Raw genomic sequence first — 20,248 nt, 5'->3', positions numbered from 1 at the left:
TGTGTGCAGAGCACTGGACTAATCAATCAATCCATCAATCGTATTGATTGAGCGCTTACTGTGTGCAGAGCACTGTACTATTGAGCGCTCCTCAATAAATAGTAGTACAATAGTAGTACAATCAATAGTACAGAGCACTGTACTATTCAATCAGTCCATCAATCGTATTGATTGAGCGCTTACTGTGTGCAGAGCACTGTACTAATCAATCAATCAATTGTATTTATTGAGTGCTTACTGTCTGCAGAGCACTGTACTAAATCAATCAATCAATTGTATTTATTGAGCACTTACTGTGTGCAGAGCACTGCACTAATCAATCAACCAATCGTATTTATTGAGCGCTTACTGTGTGCAGAGCACTGTAGTAATCAATCAATCGTATTTATTGAGCGCTTACAGTGTGCAGAGCACTGTACTAAGCACTTGGGAAGTACAAGTTGGCAACATATAAGGGGAAGCAGCGTGGCTCAGCGGAAAGAGCCCGGGCTTTGGAGTCCGAGGTCCCGGGTTCAAATCCCGGCTCCGCCACTTGTCAGCTGGGTGGCTTTGGGCGAGTCACTTCACTTCTCTAGGCCTCAGTGACCTCATCTGGAAAATGGGGATTAAGACTGTGAGCCCCGTGTGGGACAACCTGAGTACTTTGTATCCCTCCCAGTGCTTAGAACAGTGCTTTGCACATAGTAAGCGCTTAATAAATGCCATCAGTATTATTATTATCATTTGGGCGAGTCACTTCACTTCTCTAGGCCTCAGTTCCCTCATCTGGAAAATGGGGATGAAGACTGGGAGCCCCCCGTGGGACCACCTGATCACCTTGTAACCTCCCCAGTGCTTAGAACGGTGCTTGGCACATAGTAAGCGCTTAACAAATGCTATCATCATTATTATATAATGATATATAATGATATAATGTAATGATATAATATCATTGATCAATGATATAATGGTATAATATAATGATATAATATCATTGATCATTGTTATAATGATATAATATAATGATATAATATCATTGATCAGTGATATAATGGTATAATGTAATGATATATCATTGATCATTGATATAATGATATAATATAATGATATAATATCATTGATCAATGATATAATGATATATAATGATATATAACTCCCACTCCTCCCCCTTTCCATCCCCCCCGCCTTACCTCCTTCCCTTCCCCGCAGCACCTGTATATATGTCTATATGTTTGTACAGATTTATTACTCCATTTATTTATTTTATTTGTACATATCCATTCTATTTATTTTATTTTGTTAATATGTTTGGTTTTATTTGTCTCCCCCTTCTCGACCGCAAGCCCACCGTCGGGTAGGGACCGTCCCTAGAGGTTGCCAACTTGCGCTTAGTCCAGTGCTCGGCCCACAGTAAGCGCTCAATAAATACGATTGATTGATTGATTGATTGACCACCTGATCACCTGGTAACCTCCCCGGCGCTTAGAACAGTGCTTTGCACATAGTAAGCGCTTAATAAATGCTATTATTATTATTATTATTATATAAGGATGAGGCCCAGGAGCCCCACGGGGGACGGGGACCGCGTCCGACCCGGCGGGCTTTGGTCTCCCACGGTGCCGTGTTGGGAGGCGCTTAACAGGTACCATTTTTTTTTTGGAAAAACGGCTAAAAACGGCGTCTCTGATTTTCCCGGCAGGCGTCGTAGCCGTGCTCTTCTGTGGAATCACCCAAGCGCATTACACCTTCAACAACCTGTCGGCGGAATCGCGGAGCCGAACCAAGGAGGTGAGAGAGAGCGGCGCGGCCCGGGTGTCCGAGCGTCCGCCTGGGGCGAGCCGCTTCCCTTCTCTGGGCCTCAGTTTCCCCCAGCCGTAAAACGGGGGCCGCGTCCGGCGCTTAGAGCGGCGCCGGGTAAGGGCTCTTGACAGACACCGGCGTTATTCACTATGATTAGAAGAGCGGCGTGGCTCAGTGGAAAGAGCCTGGGCTTTGGAGTCGGAGGTCGTGGGTTCAAATCCCGGCTCCGGGCAAGTCACTTCACTTCTCTGGGCCTCGGTGACCTCATCTGGAAAATGGGGATTAAAACCGTGAGCCCCTCGTGGGCCAACCTGATCACCTGGTAACCTCCCCAGTGCTTAGAACGGCGCTGTGAGCCCACTGTTGGGTAGGGACCGTCTCTATATGTTGCCAATTTGTACTTCCCAAACGCTTAGTACAGTGCTCTGCACATAGTAAGCGCTCAATAAATACGATTGATGATGATGATGATGATGCTCTGCACATAGTAAGCACTTCAATACCATCATTCTTATTATTATTGGACATATTTGCTATTCTATTTATTTTATTTTGTTACTATGTTTGGTTTTGTGGTCCGTCTCCCCCTTCTAGACTGTGAGCCCGTTGTTGGGTAGGGACCGTCTCTATATGGACTTCCCAAGCGCTTAGTACAGTGCTCTGCACACAGTAAGCGCTCAATAAAGACGATTGAATGAATGAATGAATGAATGAAATCCGGGCTCTGCCAGTTGTCCGCTGTGTGACTTTGGGCAAGTCACTTGACTTCTCTGTGCCTCAGTTCCCTCATCTGGAAAAATGGGGATTAAGACTGTCAGCTCCCACGTGGTACAACCTGATCATCTTGTAACCTCCCCAGCGCTTAGAACAGTGATTTGCACATAGTAAGCGCTTAATAAATGCCATTATTATTATTAGGGCCCGACGGGGGCTCGGGTCGGGAGGAAAGCGCTTAGTCCAGTGCTCTGCACACAGTAAGTGCTCAATAAATACGATTGAATGAATGAAATCCCGGCTCTGCCAGTTGTCAGCTGTGTGACTTCGGGCAAGTCGCTTGACTTCTCTGTGCCTCAGTTCCCTCATCTGGAAAAATGGGGATGAAGACTGTGAGCTCCCCCATGGTACAACCTGATCACCTTGTAACCTCCCCAGCGCTTAGAACAGTGATTTGCACATAGTAAGCGCTTATTAAATGCCATTATTGTTATCAGGGCCCAACGGGGGGCTCGGGTCGGGAGGAAAGCGCTTAGTCCAGTGCTCCGCACACAGTAAGCACTCAATAATGAGCTCGATGTTGAGTAGGGACCGTCTGTCTGTGTTGCCGACTTGTACTTCCCAAGCGCTTAGTCCAGTGCTCTGTCCACAGTAAGCGCTCAGTAAATACGAATGAATGATTGAATGAATGAATGAATGAGGAAAGGGGAGCGCCGTGATGTGATTTTGGATTTTTCTTTCCCGTTTTCCCCTCGTTCCTCCCAGCTCTTCGAAGTCCTGCACTTCCTGGCGGAGAATTTCATCTTTTCCTACATGGGCTTAGCCCTCTTTACCTTTCAGAAGCACATTTTCAGCCCCATCTTCATCGTCGGAGCATTTGTATCCTTTCCGGCTTCCCTCCCTTCCCCCCTCGGGGGATCCGGACCCGTGACGAGCGATGAGTTCGGGATCGGGGGCCGGGCCGGTGGGGAGGCCCGGGTTTGAATCCCGGCTCTGCCCCGCGACCCCTGCGTGACTTCGGGCCAGTCGCTTCGCTTCTCCCGGCCTCCGGAACGGGGCCGGGGCTGCGTCCGACCCGACGGCCTTCATTCGTTCGTTCAATCGTATTTATTGAGCGCTTACTGTGTGCAGAGCACTGTACTAAGCGCTTGGGAAGGACAAGTTGGCAACATACAGAGATGGTTCCTACCCAACAGTGGGCTCACATTATTATTATTATGTACTCGTACTTGAATTGTACTCTCCCAGCGCTTAGTACAGCGCTCTGCACACAATAAGTGCTCAATAAATATACATATATATACATATATACACCTCTATATATGTATATCACCTGTATGTGTATATATATCTATATAGATATAGCTAGGTATACATATATATATATACAGGTGATATACCTATATAGAGGTGTATACACACACACACATATATATGTATATATATGTATATGCATATATACAGGATATATATATACATATTCATTCATTCAATCATTTATTGAGCACTTACTGTGTGCAGAGCACTGTACTAAGCGCTTGGGAAGGACAAGTTGGCAACATATAGAGATGGTTCCTACCCAACAGTGGGCTCACAGTATTATTATTATTATTATGTACTCGTACTTGAATTGTACTTTCCCAGCACTTAGTACAGCGCTCTGCACGCAGTAGTGCTCAATAAATATACATATATATACATATATACACCTCTATATATGTATATCACTTGTATATGTGTATATATATGTATACCTATATAGATATAGATAGATATAGATATATAGATATACATAGGTATAGATAGATATACATATACAGGTGATATACATATATAGAGGTGTATACACACGTATATGTATATACATATATACAGGGTATATATACACATATTCATTCATTCAATCATATTTATTGAGCGCTTACTGTGTGCAGAGCACTGTACTAAGCACTTGGGAAGGACAAGTTGGCAACATGTAGAGATGGTTCCTACCCAACAGTGGTCTCACATTATTATTATTATTATTATTATTATTATTATTATTATTATTATTATTATGTACTCGTACTTGAATTGTACTTTCCCAGCACTTAGTACAGCGCTCTGCACGCAGTAGTGCTCAATAAATATACATATATATACATATATACACCTATATATGTATATCACCTGTATATGTGTATATATATCTATATCTATATAGATATAGATAGATATAGATATATAGATATACATAGATATAGATATACATATACAGGTGATATACATATATAGCGGTGTATACACACATATATGTATATACATATATACAGGGTATATATACACATATTCATTCATTCAATCATATTTATTGAGCGCTTACTGTGTGCAGAGCACTGTACTAAGCACTTGGGAAGGACAAGTTGGCAACATGTACAGACGGTTCCTACCCAACAGTGGGCTCACATTATTATTATTATTATGTACTCGTACTTGAATTGCACTTTCCCAGTGCTTAGTACAGCGCTCCGCACACAGTAAGTGCTCAATAAATATACATATATATACATATATACACCTCTACATATGTATATCACCTGTATATGTATATATATCTATATCTATATAGAGAGATATAGAGATATAGATATAGACAGATATAGATATACATATACAGGTGATATACATATATAGAGGTGTATATATACATATTCATTCATTCATTCAATCATATTGAGCAGTTACTGTGCGCAGAGCACTGTACTAAGCGCTTGGGAAGGACAAGTCAATCAATCAATCGTATTTATTGAGCGCTTACTGTGTGCAGAGCACTGGACTAAGCGCTTGGGAAGTCCAAGTTGGCAACATATAGAGACAGTGCCTACCCAACAGTGGGCTCACAGTCTAGAAGGGGGAGACAGAGAACAAAACAAAACATCCTAACAAAATAAAATAAATAGAATAGATATGGACAAGTAAAATAAATAAATAAATAACTAGAGTAATAAATATGTACAAACATATATACATATGTATATACATATGTGTGTGTGTATATATATATATATATATATATATATATATATATATATATATATATATATATATATATATATATATGTATATATATATATATATACGCATAGAGATGGTCCCTACCCGACAGCAGGCTCACGGTCTAGAAGGGGGAGACGGACGATGAAAGAAAACATATTAACAAAATAAAATAGACTATGTACAAGTAAACTTAATAAATATTTTACTTGCTTGAGTCTTGATAGCCTTGATAGACAACAAAACAAAACATATTAACAAAATAAAATAGACTATGTACAAGTAAACTAAATAAATATTTTACTTGCGTCTTGATAGCCTTGATAGACAACAAAACAAAACATATTAACAAAATCAAATAAATAGACTATATACAAGTAAACTAAATAAATATTTTACTTGCTTGCGTCTTGATAGCCTCAATAGACAACAAAACAAAACGTATTAACAAAATCAAATAGACTATGTACAAGTAAACTAAATAAATATTTTACTTGCTTGTGTCTTGATAGCCTCGATAGACAACAAAACAAAACATATTAACAAAATCAAATAAATAGACTATGTACAAGTAAACTAAATAAATATTTTACTTGCTTGCGTCTTGATAGCCTCGATAGACAACAAAACGAAACATATTAACAAAATCAAATAAATAGACTATGTACAATTAAACTAAATAAATATTTTACTTGCTTGCATCTTGATAGCCTTGATAGACAACAAAACAAAACATATTAACAAAATCAAATAAATAGACTATGTACAAGTAAACTAAATAAATATTTTACTTGCTTGCGTCTTGATAGCCTCGATAGACAACAAAACGAAACATATTAACAAAATCAAATAAATAGACTATGTACAAGTAAACTAAATAAATATTTGACTTGCATCTTGATAGCCTCGATAGACAACAAAACAAAACATATTAACAAAATCAAATAAATAGACTATGTACAAGTAAACTAAATAAATATTTTACTTGCTTGTGTCTTGATAGCCTCGATAGACAACAAAACAAAACATATTAACAAAATAAAATAAATAGACTACGTACAAGTAAACCAAATAAATATTTTACTTGCATCTTGATAGCCTCGATAGACAACAAAACAAAACATATTAACAAAATCAAATAAATAGACTGTACAACTAAACTAAATAAATATTTTACTTGCTTGTGTCTTGATAGCCTCGATAGACAACAAAGCAAAACATATTAACAAAATCAAATAAATAGACTATGTACAAGTAAACTAAATAAATATTTTACTTGCATCTTGATAGCCTCAATAGACAACAAAACAAAACATATTAACCAAATCAAATAAATAGACTATGTAAAAGTAAACTAAATAAATATTTTACTTGCTTGCGTCTTGATAGCCTTGATAGACAACAAAACATATTAACAAAATCAAATAAATAGACTATGTACTAGTAAACTAAATAAATATTTTACTTGCTTGCGTCTTGATAGCCTCGATAGACAACAAAACAAAACATATTAACAAAATAAAATAGACTATGTACAAGTAAACTAAATAAATATTTTATTTGCTTGTGTCTTGATAGCCTCGATAGACAACAAAACAAAACATATTAACAAAATCAAATAAATAGACTATGTACAAGTAAACTAAATAAATATTTTACTTGCTTGCGTCTTGATAGCCTCAATAGACAACAAAACAAAGCGTATTAACAAAATCAAATAAATAGACTATGTACAAGTAAACTAAATAAATATTTTACTTGCGTCTTGATAGCCTCGATAGACAACAAAACAAAACATATTAACAAAATCAAATAAATAGACTGTACAAGTAAACTAAATAAATATTTTACTTGCGTCTTGATAGCCTCGATAGACAACAAAACATATGAACAAAATCAAATAAATAGACTATGTACAAGTAAACTAAATAAATATTTTACTTGCGTCTTGATAGACAACAAAACAAAACATATTAACAAAATCAAATAAATAAACTATGTACAACTAAACTAAATAAATATTTTGCTTGCGTCTTGATAGCCTCGATAGACAACAAACAAAACATATTAACAAAATCAAATAAATAGACTATGTACAGGTAAACTAAATAAATATTTTACTTGCTTGCGTCTTGATCGAGGGCCTGCGTCTATCACAGTGCTTAGAAGAGGGTCGTGAGCGCTTAGCGGATAGTGTTGCCGTCGTCCCCCTGGGCCCGGGGTAGCCCGTCGGCCCTCTCTCCGGGCCGAGTCCGTTCACTCGCTCCTATTTATTGAGCGCCTGCGGTGTGCCGACTTGTGCTTCCCAAGCGCTTAGTACAGTGCTCTGCACACAGTAAGTGCTCACTAAATACAACTGATTGATTGATTGATGGATTGCTGAGTGCTTTCCAGACTGTGAGCCCGTCGTCGGGTGGGGACCGTCTCTAGAGGTTGCCGACTTGTCCTTCCCAAGCGCTTAGTACAGTATTCAGCGCTTAGACCAGTGTTCTGCACATAGTAAGCGCTTAATAAATGCCATTTTTTTAAAAAAAATATGATTGAATGAATGAGAGGGCAGACCGACGATAAATAGACCCATCCCCGCCCGCGGCGAGCTAAGTGGGGACAATCCCCAGCCCGAGCGGGCGACAGCCTGACGTTCCCGGCCTTGACTCAGTTTCCCTCCTGGCGGACGGGCAGGTGGCCATCTTCCTCGGGCGAGCCGCGCACGTCTACCCCCTCTCCTTCTTTCTCAACCTGGGCCGCAAGCAGAAGATCGGCTGGAATTTTCAGCACATGATGATGTTTTCAGGTAAATAAAACAACCAACAAACTGACAAATCCCGCCCCCGGTCCGCCGTGTGACCTTGGGCGAGTCACTCAAGCGCTTAGCACAGCGCTCTGCACACAGGAAGCGCTCAATAAGTACGATTGATTGATTGGCCTCTCTTCGCTACCTAGCCGTAAAATGGGAATTCAATTCCCTTCCCTCCTACTTAGACCGCGAGCCTTGGGGATCGGTCCAACCCGACGGACTCGTCTCCCCCGGCGCTCAGTACAGCGCCTGGCACGTAGTAAGCGCTGCACAAATACCTCAGTTACCACCGTTGGTTATTAGCGGACAGACTGCGTGTCCTAGCCGACTTGCTTGCGTCTACCCCAGTGCTTCGAACAGTGCCTGGCGCCTAGTAAGCGTTTAATAAATACCCTAAATATTATTATGATCGACCCCAGAGCTTAGAACAGTGTCTGGCATCCACTAAGCGTTTAATTAATACAATAATTATTATTATTAATATCTATCCCAGAGCTCAGAACAGTGCCTGGCACCTAGTAAGCGTTTAATAAATACCCTAAATATTATTATGATCGACCCCAGAGCTTAGAACAGTGCCTGGCACCTACTAAGCGTTTAATTAATACAATAAGAATAATAATTATTATGTATCCCAGAGCTCAGAACAGTGCCTGGCACCTAGTAAGCGTTTAATAAATACCCTAAATATTATTATGATCGACCCCAGAGCTTAGAACAGTGCCTGGCACCTACTAAGCGTTTAATTAATACAATAATAATAATTATTATTATCTGTCCCAGAGCTCAGAACAGTGCCTGGCACCTAGTAAGCGTTTAATAAATACCCTAAATATTATTATGATTGACCCCAGAGCTTAGAACAGTGCCTGGCACCTACTAAGTGTTTAATACAATAATTATTATTATGAATATCTATCCCAGAGCTCAGAACAGTGCCCGGCACCTAGTAAGCGTTTAATAAATACCCTAAATATTATTATGATCGACCCCAGAGCTTAGAATAGTGCCTGGCACCTACTAAGCGGTTAATTAATACAATAATTATTTTTATTATTATCTATCCCAGAGCTCAGAACAGTGCCTGGCACCTAGTAAGCATTTTATAAATACCCTAAGTATTATTATTAGGGACCGTCTCTATAGGTTGCCAACTTGGACTTCCCAAGTGCTTAGTACAGTGCTGTGCACCCGGTAAGCGCTCAATAAATATGATTGATTTGATTGATTCTCTGGGCCTCAGTTCCCTCATCGGGAAAATGGGGATGAGGACCCCATTACCTCCTTACCTCCTTCCCTTCCCCACAGCACCTATATATATCATCATCATCATCAATTGTATTTATTGAGCGCTTACTGTGTGCAGAGCACTGTACTAAGAGCTTGGGAAGTACAAGTTGGATATATATATATATATATATTTGTACATATTTATTACTCTATTTATTTTACTTGTACATATCTATTCTCCCTTCCCCACAGCACCTGTATATATGTATATATATTTGTACATATTTATTACTCTATTTATTTTACTTGTACATATCTATTCTATTTATTGTAGTTTGTTAGTATGTTTGGTTTTGTTCCCCGTCTCCCCCTTTTAGACTGTGAGCCCGCTGTTGGGTAGGGACCGTCTCTATATGTTGCCAACCTGTACTTCCCAAGCGCTTAGTACAGTGCTCTGCACCCGGGAAGCGCTCAATAAATACGATTGATTAATTTGATTGATTCTCTGGGCCTCAGTTCCCTCATTGGGAAAATGGGGATGAAGACCCCGTTACCTCCTTCCCTCCTTCCCTTCCCCGCAGCACCTGTATATATGTATATATATATATATATTTGTAAATATTTATTACTCTATTTATTTTACTTGTACATATCTATTCTCCCTTCCCCACAGCACCTGTATATATGTATATATATTTGTACATATTTATTACTCTATTTATTTTACTTGTACATATCTATTCTATTTATTGTAGTTTGTTAGTATGTTTGGTTTTGTTCCCCGTCTCCCCCTTTTAGACTGTGAGCCCGCTGTTGGGTAGGGACCGTCTCTATATGTTGCCAACCTGTACTTCCCAAGCGCTTAGTACAGTGCTCTGCACCCGGGAAGCACTCAATAAATACGATTGATTGATTTGATTGATTCTCTGGGCCTCAGTTCCCTCATCGGGAAAATGGGTATGAGGACCCCATTACCTCCTTACCTCCTTCCCTTCCCCACAGCACCTGTATATATGTATATATATATATATATATATTTGTACATATTTATGACTCTATTTATTTTACTTGTACATATCTATTCTCCCTTCCCCACAGCACCTGTATATATGTATATATATTTGTACATATTTATTACTCTATGTATTTATTTTACTTGTACGTATCTATTCTATTTATTGTAGTTTGTTAGTATGTTTGGTTTTGTTCTCCGTCTCCCCCTTTTAGACTGTGAGCCCACTGTCGGGTAGGGACCGTCTCCATAGGTTGCCAACTTGGACTTCCCAAGCGCTTAGTACAGTGCTCTGCACCCGGGAAGCACTCAATAAATACGATTGATTGATTTGATTGATTCTCTGGGCCTCAGTTCCCTCATCGGGAAAAGGGGGATGAAGACCGGGGACAACCCGATCGCCTTGTAGCCTCCGCAGCGTCAGAACGGTGCTTGGCACATAGTAAGCGCTTAATAAATGCCATTATTATTATTATTATTATTATTATTATTGTTATTATTATTATTATTATTCTTCGGGGTGACGGCGCTCTGCCCCGTGCAGGCCTCCGGGGAGCGATGGCCTTCGCCCTGGCGATCCGCGAGACGGCCACGGATTCCCACCGCATGATGTTCTCCACCACGCTGCTCATCGTCTTCTTCACCGTCTGGGTCGTCGGCGGGGGGACCACCCCCATGCTTTCGTGGCTGAACATCAGGTCGGTGCTGTTCAAATAGTATTATTATTATTATTGTTATTATCATCATTATTATTATTATATCATTATTATCACTGTCATCATTATTATTATTATTTTATTATTATCATTATTATTATCATCATCATTATTATCATTGTCATCATTATTATTATCATTATCACTATATTATCATTATTATTATCGCTCTCATTATTTTATTATCATTATTATATCATTATTATTATCATTGTCATTATTATCATCATCATTATCAGTCATCATTATTATTATTTTATTATTATCATCATTATTATCATTGTCATTATCATTATCATTATTATCATTATCACTATATTATCGTTATTATTATCGCTCTCATCATTATATTATCATTATTATATCATTATCACTATCATCATTATTTTATTATTATCATTATTATTATCATTATCATTATTATCATTATTATCATCACTATTATTATATTATCATTATTATCACTGTCATTATTATTATTAATATTATCGTTATTATTATCATTATTATTATTATCATCATCATTATTATCATTATTATCATTGTCATTATCATTATCATTATTATTATCATTATCACTATATTATCATCATTATTATCGCTCATTATTTTATTATTATTATTATTATATCATTATTATCACTATCATCATCATTATTTTATCATTATTATTATCATCATTATCATCATCATTATCACTGGCATCATCATTATTATTTTATTATTATCATTATTATCATCATCATCATTATTATCATTGTCATTATCGTTATCATTATTATTATCATTATCACTATATTATCATCATTATTATCGCTCTCATTATTATATTATTATTATATCATTATTATCACTATCATCATCATTGTTTTATTATTATCATCATTATCATTATCATCATCATCATCATCATTATTATTACCATTATCATTATTATTATTATCACTATTATTATATTATCATTATTATTATCACTGTTATTATTATCATCATTAATTTATTATTGTCATTATTGTTATCATTATTATTATTATCATTATTATTATCATCATTATTATTACCACCAGGAGCCCCGCTCCACCCCGCTTCTGTCATTCGGTCAGTCAGTCCTATTTATTGGGAATCGTGAAGCGCCTACTACGCGCCGGGCGCCGTTCCCCGCAGCGTGGCTCGGCGCGGGGAGAACGGGCTCGGGAGTCCGAGGTCGTGGGTTCGAATCCTGGCTATACAAACATTGTATATATGTTTGTACATATTTATTTATTTATTTATTTTACTTGTCCATATCTATTCTATTTATTTTATTTTGTTAGTATGTTTGGGTTTGTTCTCCGTCTCCCCCTTTTAGACTGTGAGCCCGCTGTTGGGTAGGGACTGTCTCTATATGTTGCCAATTTATCCTTCCCAAGCGCTTAGTACAGTGCTCTGCACATAGTAAGCGCTCAATAAATACGATTGATTGATTGATTGATTGATTGGCGACGCTGTTTGACCCTGGGCAAGCCACGTCACTTCTCTGGGCCTCGGTTCCCTCATCTGGAAAACGGGGATGAAGACCGGGAGCCCCACGGGGGACAACCCGATCCCCTTGTATCCCCCCGGCGCTTAGAACAGTGCTTCGCACATAGTAAGCGCTTAACAAATGCCATTATTATCATTATTATTATTCTCTGGGCCTTGGTTCCCTCATCTGGAAAATGGGGATGAAGACCGGGAGCCCCACGTTTGACAACCCGATCACCTTGTATCCCCCCCGGCACTTAGAACAGTGCTTCACACATAGTAAGCGCTTAATAAATGCCATAATTATTATTATTATTATTTTATGGGCCTTGGTTCCCTCATCTGTAAAATGGGGATGAAGACCGGGAGCCCCACATGGGACAACCCGATCACCTTGTATCCCCCCGGCACTTAGAACAGTGCTTCGCACATAGTAAGCGCTTAATAAATGCCATTATTATTATTATTATTATTTTCTGGGCCTCGGTTCCCTCATCTGTAAAACGGGGATGAAGACTGGGTGCCCCATGGGGGACAACCCGATCCCCTTGTATCCCCCCCGGCGCTTAGAACAGTGCTTCGCACATAGTAAGTGCTTAATAAATGCCATTATTATTATTATTCTCCGGGCCTTGGTTCCCTCATCTGTAAAATGGGGATGAAGACCGGGAGCCCCACGCAGGACCACCCGATCACCTTGTATCCTCACGGCGCTTAGAACAGTGCTTCGCACATAGTAAGCGCTTAATAAATGCCATTATTATTATTATCATTATTTTCTGGGCCTTGGTTCCCCCATCTGGAAAATGGGGATGAAGACCGGGAGCCCCACGTGGGACCACCCGATCACCATGTATCCCCCCGGCGCTTAGAACAGTGCTTCGCACATAGTAAGCGCTTAATAAATGCCATTATTATCATTATTATTATTCTCTGGGCCTCGGTTCCCTCATCTGGAAAACGGGGATGAAGACTGGGAGCCCCACGGGGGACAACCCGATCACCTTGTATCCCCCGGCGCTTAGAACAGTGCTTCGCACATAGTAAGCGCTTAATAAATGCCATTATTATTATTATTATTATTATTATTATTATTCTGGGGTGGATCCAAGTAAATCGGGTTGGACACGGTCCCCATCCCACTTGGGAATCATTTTCCAGATGAGGGAACCGAGGCCCGGAGAAGCGAAGTGACTCGCCCAAGGTCACCCAGCAGGCAAGCGGCGGAGGCGGGATAAGAACCCACGTCCCCAAGCGCTTAGTACAGTGCTCTGCACACAGTAGGTGCTCAATAAATAACGACTGAATGAGTGAATGAGTGAGCCAAGTGTGGCCTCTTCCTGAATGCAGAACACCTCATCCTAAAGATTTTGCTCTCCGCTTAATCGACAGGGAAAGCGATTCCTATTTAGGTGAGTTTTTTCTGGGCCATTAATAATAATAATAATAATAATAATAATAGTAATAATAATAATAATAATAATAATAATGGCATTTATTAAGCGCTTACTACGTGCAAAGCGCTGTTCTAAGCGTCAATAACACCTCAGTGTCATTAGAGAAGCAGCGTGGCTCAGCGGAAAGAGCCCGGGCTTTGGAGTCAGTGGTCACGGGTTCGAATCCCGGCTCCGCCACTTGTGTGACTTTGGGCGAGTCACTTCACTCTCTGGGCCTCAGTTCCCTCATCTGTAAAATGGGGGTGAAGACTGGGAGCCCCACGTAGGACAACAGCGTGGCTTAGTGGAAAGATCCTGGGCTTTGGAGTCAGAGGTCATGGGTTCAAATCCCGGCTCTGCCAACTGTCAGCTGGATGACTTTGGGCAAGTCACTTCTCTGTGCCTCAGTTACCTCATCTGTGAAATGGGGATTAAAACTGTGAGCCCCCTGTGGGACAACTTGATCACCTTGTAACCTCCCCCAGCGCTTAGAACAGTGCTTTGCACATAGTAAGTGCTTAACAAATGCCATCATCATCATCATCATCATCACCTCGTAACTTCCCCAGCACTTAGAACAGTGCTTCGCACATAGTAAGCGCTTAATAAATGCCATCATTATTATTATTATTAACTTCTCTGTGCCTCAGTTACCTCATCTGTATAATGGGGATTGACTGTGAGCCCCCCTGTGGGACAACCTGATCACCTTGTACCTCCCCAGTGCTTAGAACAGTGCTTTGCACATAGTAAGCGCTTAATAAATGCCATCATCATCATTATTATTATTATTCTCTGGGCCTCAGTCCCCTCATCTGCAAAATGGGGACTGTGAGCCTCATGTGGGCCAACTAACCTGATTACTTTATATCTACGCCAGCGCTTAGGACAGCGCTTGGCACATAGTAAGCGCTTAATAAATGCCATCATTATTATTATTATTATTATTATTCTCTGGGCCTCAGTTCCCTCATCTGCAAAATGGGGACTGTGAGCCTCATGTGGGTCACCTAACCTGATTGCTTTATATCTACGCCAGCGCTTAGGACAGCGCTTGGCACATAGTAAGCGCTTAATAAATGCCATCATTATTATTATTATTATTCTCTGGGCCTCAGTTCCCTCATCTGCAAAATGGGGACTGTGAGCCTCATGTGGGACAACTAACCTGATTACTTTATATCTACGCCAGCGCTTAGGACAGCGCTTGGCACATAGTAAGCGCTTAATAAAATGCCATTATTATTATTATTATTCTCTGGGCCTCAGTTCCCTCATCTGCAAAATGGGGAGTGTGAGCCTCATGTGTACTTCCCAAGCGCTTAGTACAGTGCTTTGCACATAGTAAGCGCTCAATAAATATGATTGATGATGATGATGATGATGTGGGACAACTAACCTGATTACTTTATATCTACGCCAGCGCTTAGGACAGCGCTTGGCACATAGTAAGCGCTTAATAAATGCCATCATCATCATTATTATTATTATTATTCTCTGGGCCTCAGTTCCTTCATCTGCAAAATGGGGACTGTGAGCCTCATGTGGGACAACTAACCTGATTACTTTATGCAGCGCTTAGGACAGCGCTTGGCACATAGTAAGTGCTTAATAAAATGCCATTATTATTGTTATTATTCTCTGGGCCTCAGTTCCCTCATCTGCAAAATGGGGACTGTGAGCCTCATGTGTACTTCCCAAGCACTTAGTACAGTGCTCTGCACATAGTAAGCGCTCAATAAATACGATTGATGATGATGATGATGATGTGGGACAACTAACCTGATTACTTTATAGCTACGCCAGCGCTTAGGACAGCGCTTGGCACATAGTAAGCGCTTAATAAATGCCATCATTATTATTATTATTATTATTCTCTGGGCCTCAGTTCCCTCATCTGCAAAATGGGGACTGTGAGCCTCATGTGGGTCAACTAACCTGATTATATCTATGCCAGCACTTAGGACAGCGCTTGGCACATAGTAAGCGCTTAATAAAATGCCATTATTATTATTATTATTATTCTCTGGGCCTCAGTTCCCTCATCTGCAAAATGGGGACTGTGGGCCTCATGTGTACTTCCCAAGCGCTTAGTACAGTGCTCTGCACATAGTAAATGCTCAATAAATACGATTGATGATGATGATGATGATGTGGGACAACTAACCTGATTACTTTATAGCTACGCCAGCGCTTAGGACAGCGCTTGGCACATAGTAAGCGCTTAATAAATGCCATCATTATTATTATTATTATTATTATTATTATTCTCTGGGCCTCAGTTCCCTCATCTGCAAAATGGGGACTGTGAACCTCATGTGGGACAACTAACCTGATTACTTGATATCTACGGAAGCGCTTAGGACAGCGCTTGGCACATAGTGCTTAAGAACTGCCATTATTATTATTATTATTATTATTATTATTATTATTATTATTATTATTATTATTATTATTCTCTGGGCCTCAGTTCCCTCATCTGCAAAATGGGGACTGTGAGCCTCATGTGGGACAATCTGATTACTTTATATCTACGCCAGCACTTAGGACAGCGCTTGGCACATAGTAAGCGCTTAATAAAATGCCATTATTATTATTATTATTATTATTATTATTATTATTATTATTATTATTATTATTCTCTGGGCCTCAGTTCCCTCATCTGCAAAATGGGGACTGTGAGCCTCACGTGGGACAAACTGATTACTTTATATCTACGCCAGCGCTTAGGACAGCGCTTGGCACATAGTAAGCGCTTAACAAACGCCATCATTTGTATTATTCATTCATTCAGTCGGATTTATTGAGCACTCACCGTGTGCAGAGCGCTGTACTGAGCGCCTGGGAGAGGACAACACAACGCAACGTTATTATATTATTATTATTATTATTATTATTAACGCTCTAATGCTTAGAGAAGCAGCGTGGCTCAGTGGAAAGAGCCCGGGCTTGGGATTCGGAGGTCATGGGTTCAAATCCCGGCTCCACCGCTTGTCAGCTGGGTGACTTTGGGCAGGTCACTTGACTTCTCTGGGCCTCGGTTCCCTCATCTGGAAAATGGGGATGAAGACTGTGAGCCCCCTGTGGGACCACCTGATCACCTTGTATCCTCCCCAGCACTTAGAACAGTGCTCGGCACATAGTAAGCGCTTAACAAATGCCATTATTATTATTATTATTATTATTAATATTATTGTGTCGTGTCAGAGTCGGCGTCCAGAGTCGTCCGAGCGACGATCCGAGCGGGAACCGCTGGCGATACCTCAGGTGACGGGAGGCATCAATAAATACGATTGATTGATTGATCGATCGATCGATCGATCGATCGATCCCGGGGCTTGGCTGGCGGGAACTTCCTAACCGAGCTCCGTTCCTCCGCGGCGCGCTCCGAGCCGACGGGATTCCCGCGGATTTCCCCGGAAAACTAACCGTGGCTCTCTCTCTCTCTCCCCGGCACGCGACCCCATCGGCGGAGGAGGGACGGAGGCGCAGCCCGGACCCGGGAATCGGCCGGATAATTATAATAATAATAATATTAATAATAATAATAATCATAAATAATGACGGGAGCCGGATACTGTACTGAGCGCCCGGTGGATCGGAGCAGGTTGGATCGGACGCGGTCCCCGTCCCGCGTGGATCTCACCGCCTCCACCCCCGTTTCCCGGATGAGGAAACCGAGGCCCGGAGGAGCGAAGCGACGCGGCGGAGCCGGGATTAGAACCCGTGACCCTGAGACCCGTCCCATCCCGAGATCCCGGCCGGTCGCTGGACTTCTCCGGGCCTCGGTTCCCTCATCCGCGAAACGGGAATGCAGACCGGGAGTCCCACGTGGGACGGGGACGGCGTCCAGCCGGATTAGCTCCCAGCGCTTAGAACAGCGCTTTGCACATAGTAAACGCTTAACAAATGCCGTCATTATTATTATTATTCTTATCTACCTCGGCGCTTGGCACATAGTAAGCGCCTAACGGACAAGCAGCGTGGCTCGGTGGAAAGAGCCCGGGCTTTGGAGTCCGAGGTCATGGGTTCAAATCCCGACCCCGCCCATTGTCAGCTGGGGGACTTGGGGCAAATCACTTCATTCAGCCATTCCGTCGTATTTATTGAGCGCTTACTGTTTGCAGAGCACTGTACTAAGCGCTTGGGAAGTACAAGTTGGCAACATAATAGAGACGGCCCCTACCCAACAGTGGCTCTGGGCCTCAGTTCCCTCATCTGGAAAATGGGGATGAAGACTGGGGGACCACCTCATCACCTTGTAACCTCCCCAGCGCTTAGAACAGTGCTTGGCACATAGTAAGCGCTTAACAAATGCCATCATTTAGACTGTGAGCCCACTGCTGGGTAGGGACCGTCTCTATATGTTGCCAACTTGGACTTCCCAAGCGCTTAGTACAGTGCTCTGCACGCAGTAAGCGCTCAGTAAATACGATTGATTGATCATTATTATTATTATTATTATTAATTATTATCGTTACCCATCTGGAAAAGAGACGGCGAGCCCGATGATCTTGTCTCTGACCCGATTATCTTGTCTCTACCCCAGCGCTCAGTACAGTGCCTGGCACATAGGAAGCGCTCAACAAATACCACACACGCAGCAGTGCTTTGCACATAGTAAGCGCTTAATAAATGCCATCATTAAATAAATGCCATCGTTTAAAACCCAAAGTCGACCGTCGGGGTGGCGGGAAGGTTTTGTTTCCCGCCTTCCCTTCAGTTCTCTCTCCCCTCCCTTCTCTGACTCGATTCATTCATCCAGTCCTATTTATTGAGCGCTTACTGGGTGCAGAGCACTGTACTAAGCGCTTGGGAGGGACAAGTCGGCAACATGTAGAGACGGTCCCTACCCGACAACGGGCTCACGGTCGACTGTCTCTGCGTGTTGCCGACTTGTACTTCCCAAGCGCTTAGTACAGTGCTCTGCACATAGTAAGCGCCCAATAAATACGATTGATTGATTGATTGATTGATTGAGAAGGGGGAGATTCCGCCCTCTAAGCATAGACGTGCATTTTGTGCGTTTGTTTTCCGCCGTCTTTGTTAAGCGCTTACTATGTGCCAGGCGCTGTTCTAGACGCCGGGGTCGATGCAGGGTAACTGGGTTGTCCCACACGGGGCTCGCAGCCCCCGTCCCCGTTTTCCAGATGGGGACACTGAGGCCCAGGGGGGTGAAGTGACCGGCCCGAGGTCACCCGGCAGACGGGGGGGCGGTGGAGCCGGGATCCGAACCCAGATCCTTCAGACTCCCTCCGGCCCACGCTGCTTCTCGGGATGACTCCTTGGGAAAATCGGGAGCCTGGGAGTCAGAGGACCTGGGTTCGAATCCAGCGCTTCGAACGGTGCTTGGCACATAGTGGAGCCGGGATCCGAACCCAGATCCTTCAGACTCCCTCCGGCCCACGCTGCTTCTCGGGGCCCGGAAGCCGGATGACTCCTCGGGAAAATCGGGAGCCTGGGAGTCAGAGGACCTGGGTTCGAATCCAGCGCTTCGAACGGTGCTTGGCACGTACTAAGTGCTTAACGAGCGCCATCATCATTATCGTTATGAATTGGCGGAGCCGGGATTCGAACCCGCGACCTCCGACGCCATCATCATCATCATCGTCGATCGGATTTATTGAGCGCTTACTATGTGCAGAGCACTGTACTGAGCGCTTGGGAAGTACATCATCATCGTCGTCATCATCGATCGTATTTATTGAGCGCTTACTATGTGCAGAGCACTGTACTAAGCGCTTGGGAAGTACCAACGGGCAACATATGGAGACGGTCCCGCGCCGCCTCCCTGCGGAATTCAAACCCGTTCTCCCTCTCCGTCAGGGTGCGAGCCCCACGTCGTCTCTACCGCAGCGCTCAGTACAGCGCTGGGCGCGTAGTAAACGCCCGCAGCTGTTATTATTTGATTATTCCGGAGCCCCCGTCCCTCCCCTCCGAGAGCCGACCCCCTCTCCGCAGTGACGCCCGCGCCGAACCTCCTCCTCCTGCAGCTCCGGGAAGGTGACGGCTCCCGCGGTGGGATTGC

General features: G+C 42.1%; 1 protein-coding gene across 1 annotated transcript in view; it reads left to right on the top strand.

Annotated features, from left to right (window-relative positions):
* LOC119937583 (sodium/hydrogen exchanger 7-like) overlaps nucleotides 1-20,248 on the top strand; it is a 65,137-nt gene that overhangs the window by 35,285 nt on the left and 9,604 nt on the right. The window contains exons 11-15 of the mRNA XM_038757136.1: nucleotides 1,679-1,767; nucleotides 3,259-3,372; nucleotides 8,209-8,320; nucleotides 11,110-11,263; nucleotides 17,428-17,487. Coding sequence (XP_038613064.1) covers nucleotides 1,679-1,767; nucleotides 3,259-3,372; nucleotides 8,209-8,320; nucleotides 11,110-11,263; nucleotides 17,428-17,487 — 529 coding nt within the window. The remainder of the gene's footprint in view (nucleotides 1-1,678; nucleotides 1,768-3,258; nucleotides 3,373-8,208; nucleotides 8,321-11,109; nucleotides 11,264-17,427; nucleotides 17,488-20,248) is intronic.

Source organism: Tachyglossus aculeatus, chromosome 15 (genome assembly GCF_015852505.1).
Source record: "Tachyglossus aculeatus isolate mTacAcu1 chromosome 15, mTacAcu1.pri, whole genome shotgun sequence".
Lineage (NCBI taxonomy): Eukaryota > Metazoa > Chordata > Mammalia > Monotremata > Tachyglossidae > Tachyglossus > Tachyglossus aculeatus.
This window is presented reverse-complemented; position numbering and strand designations above follow the sequence as displayed.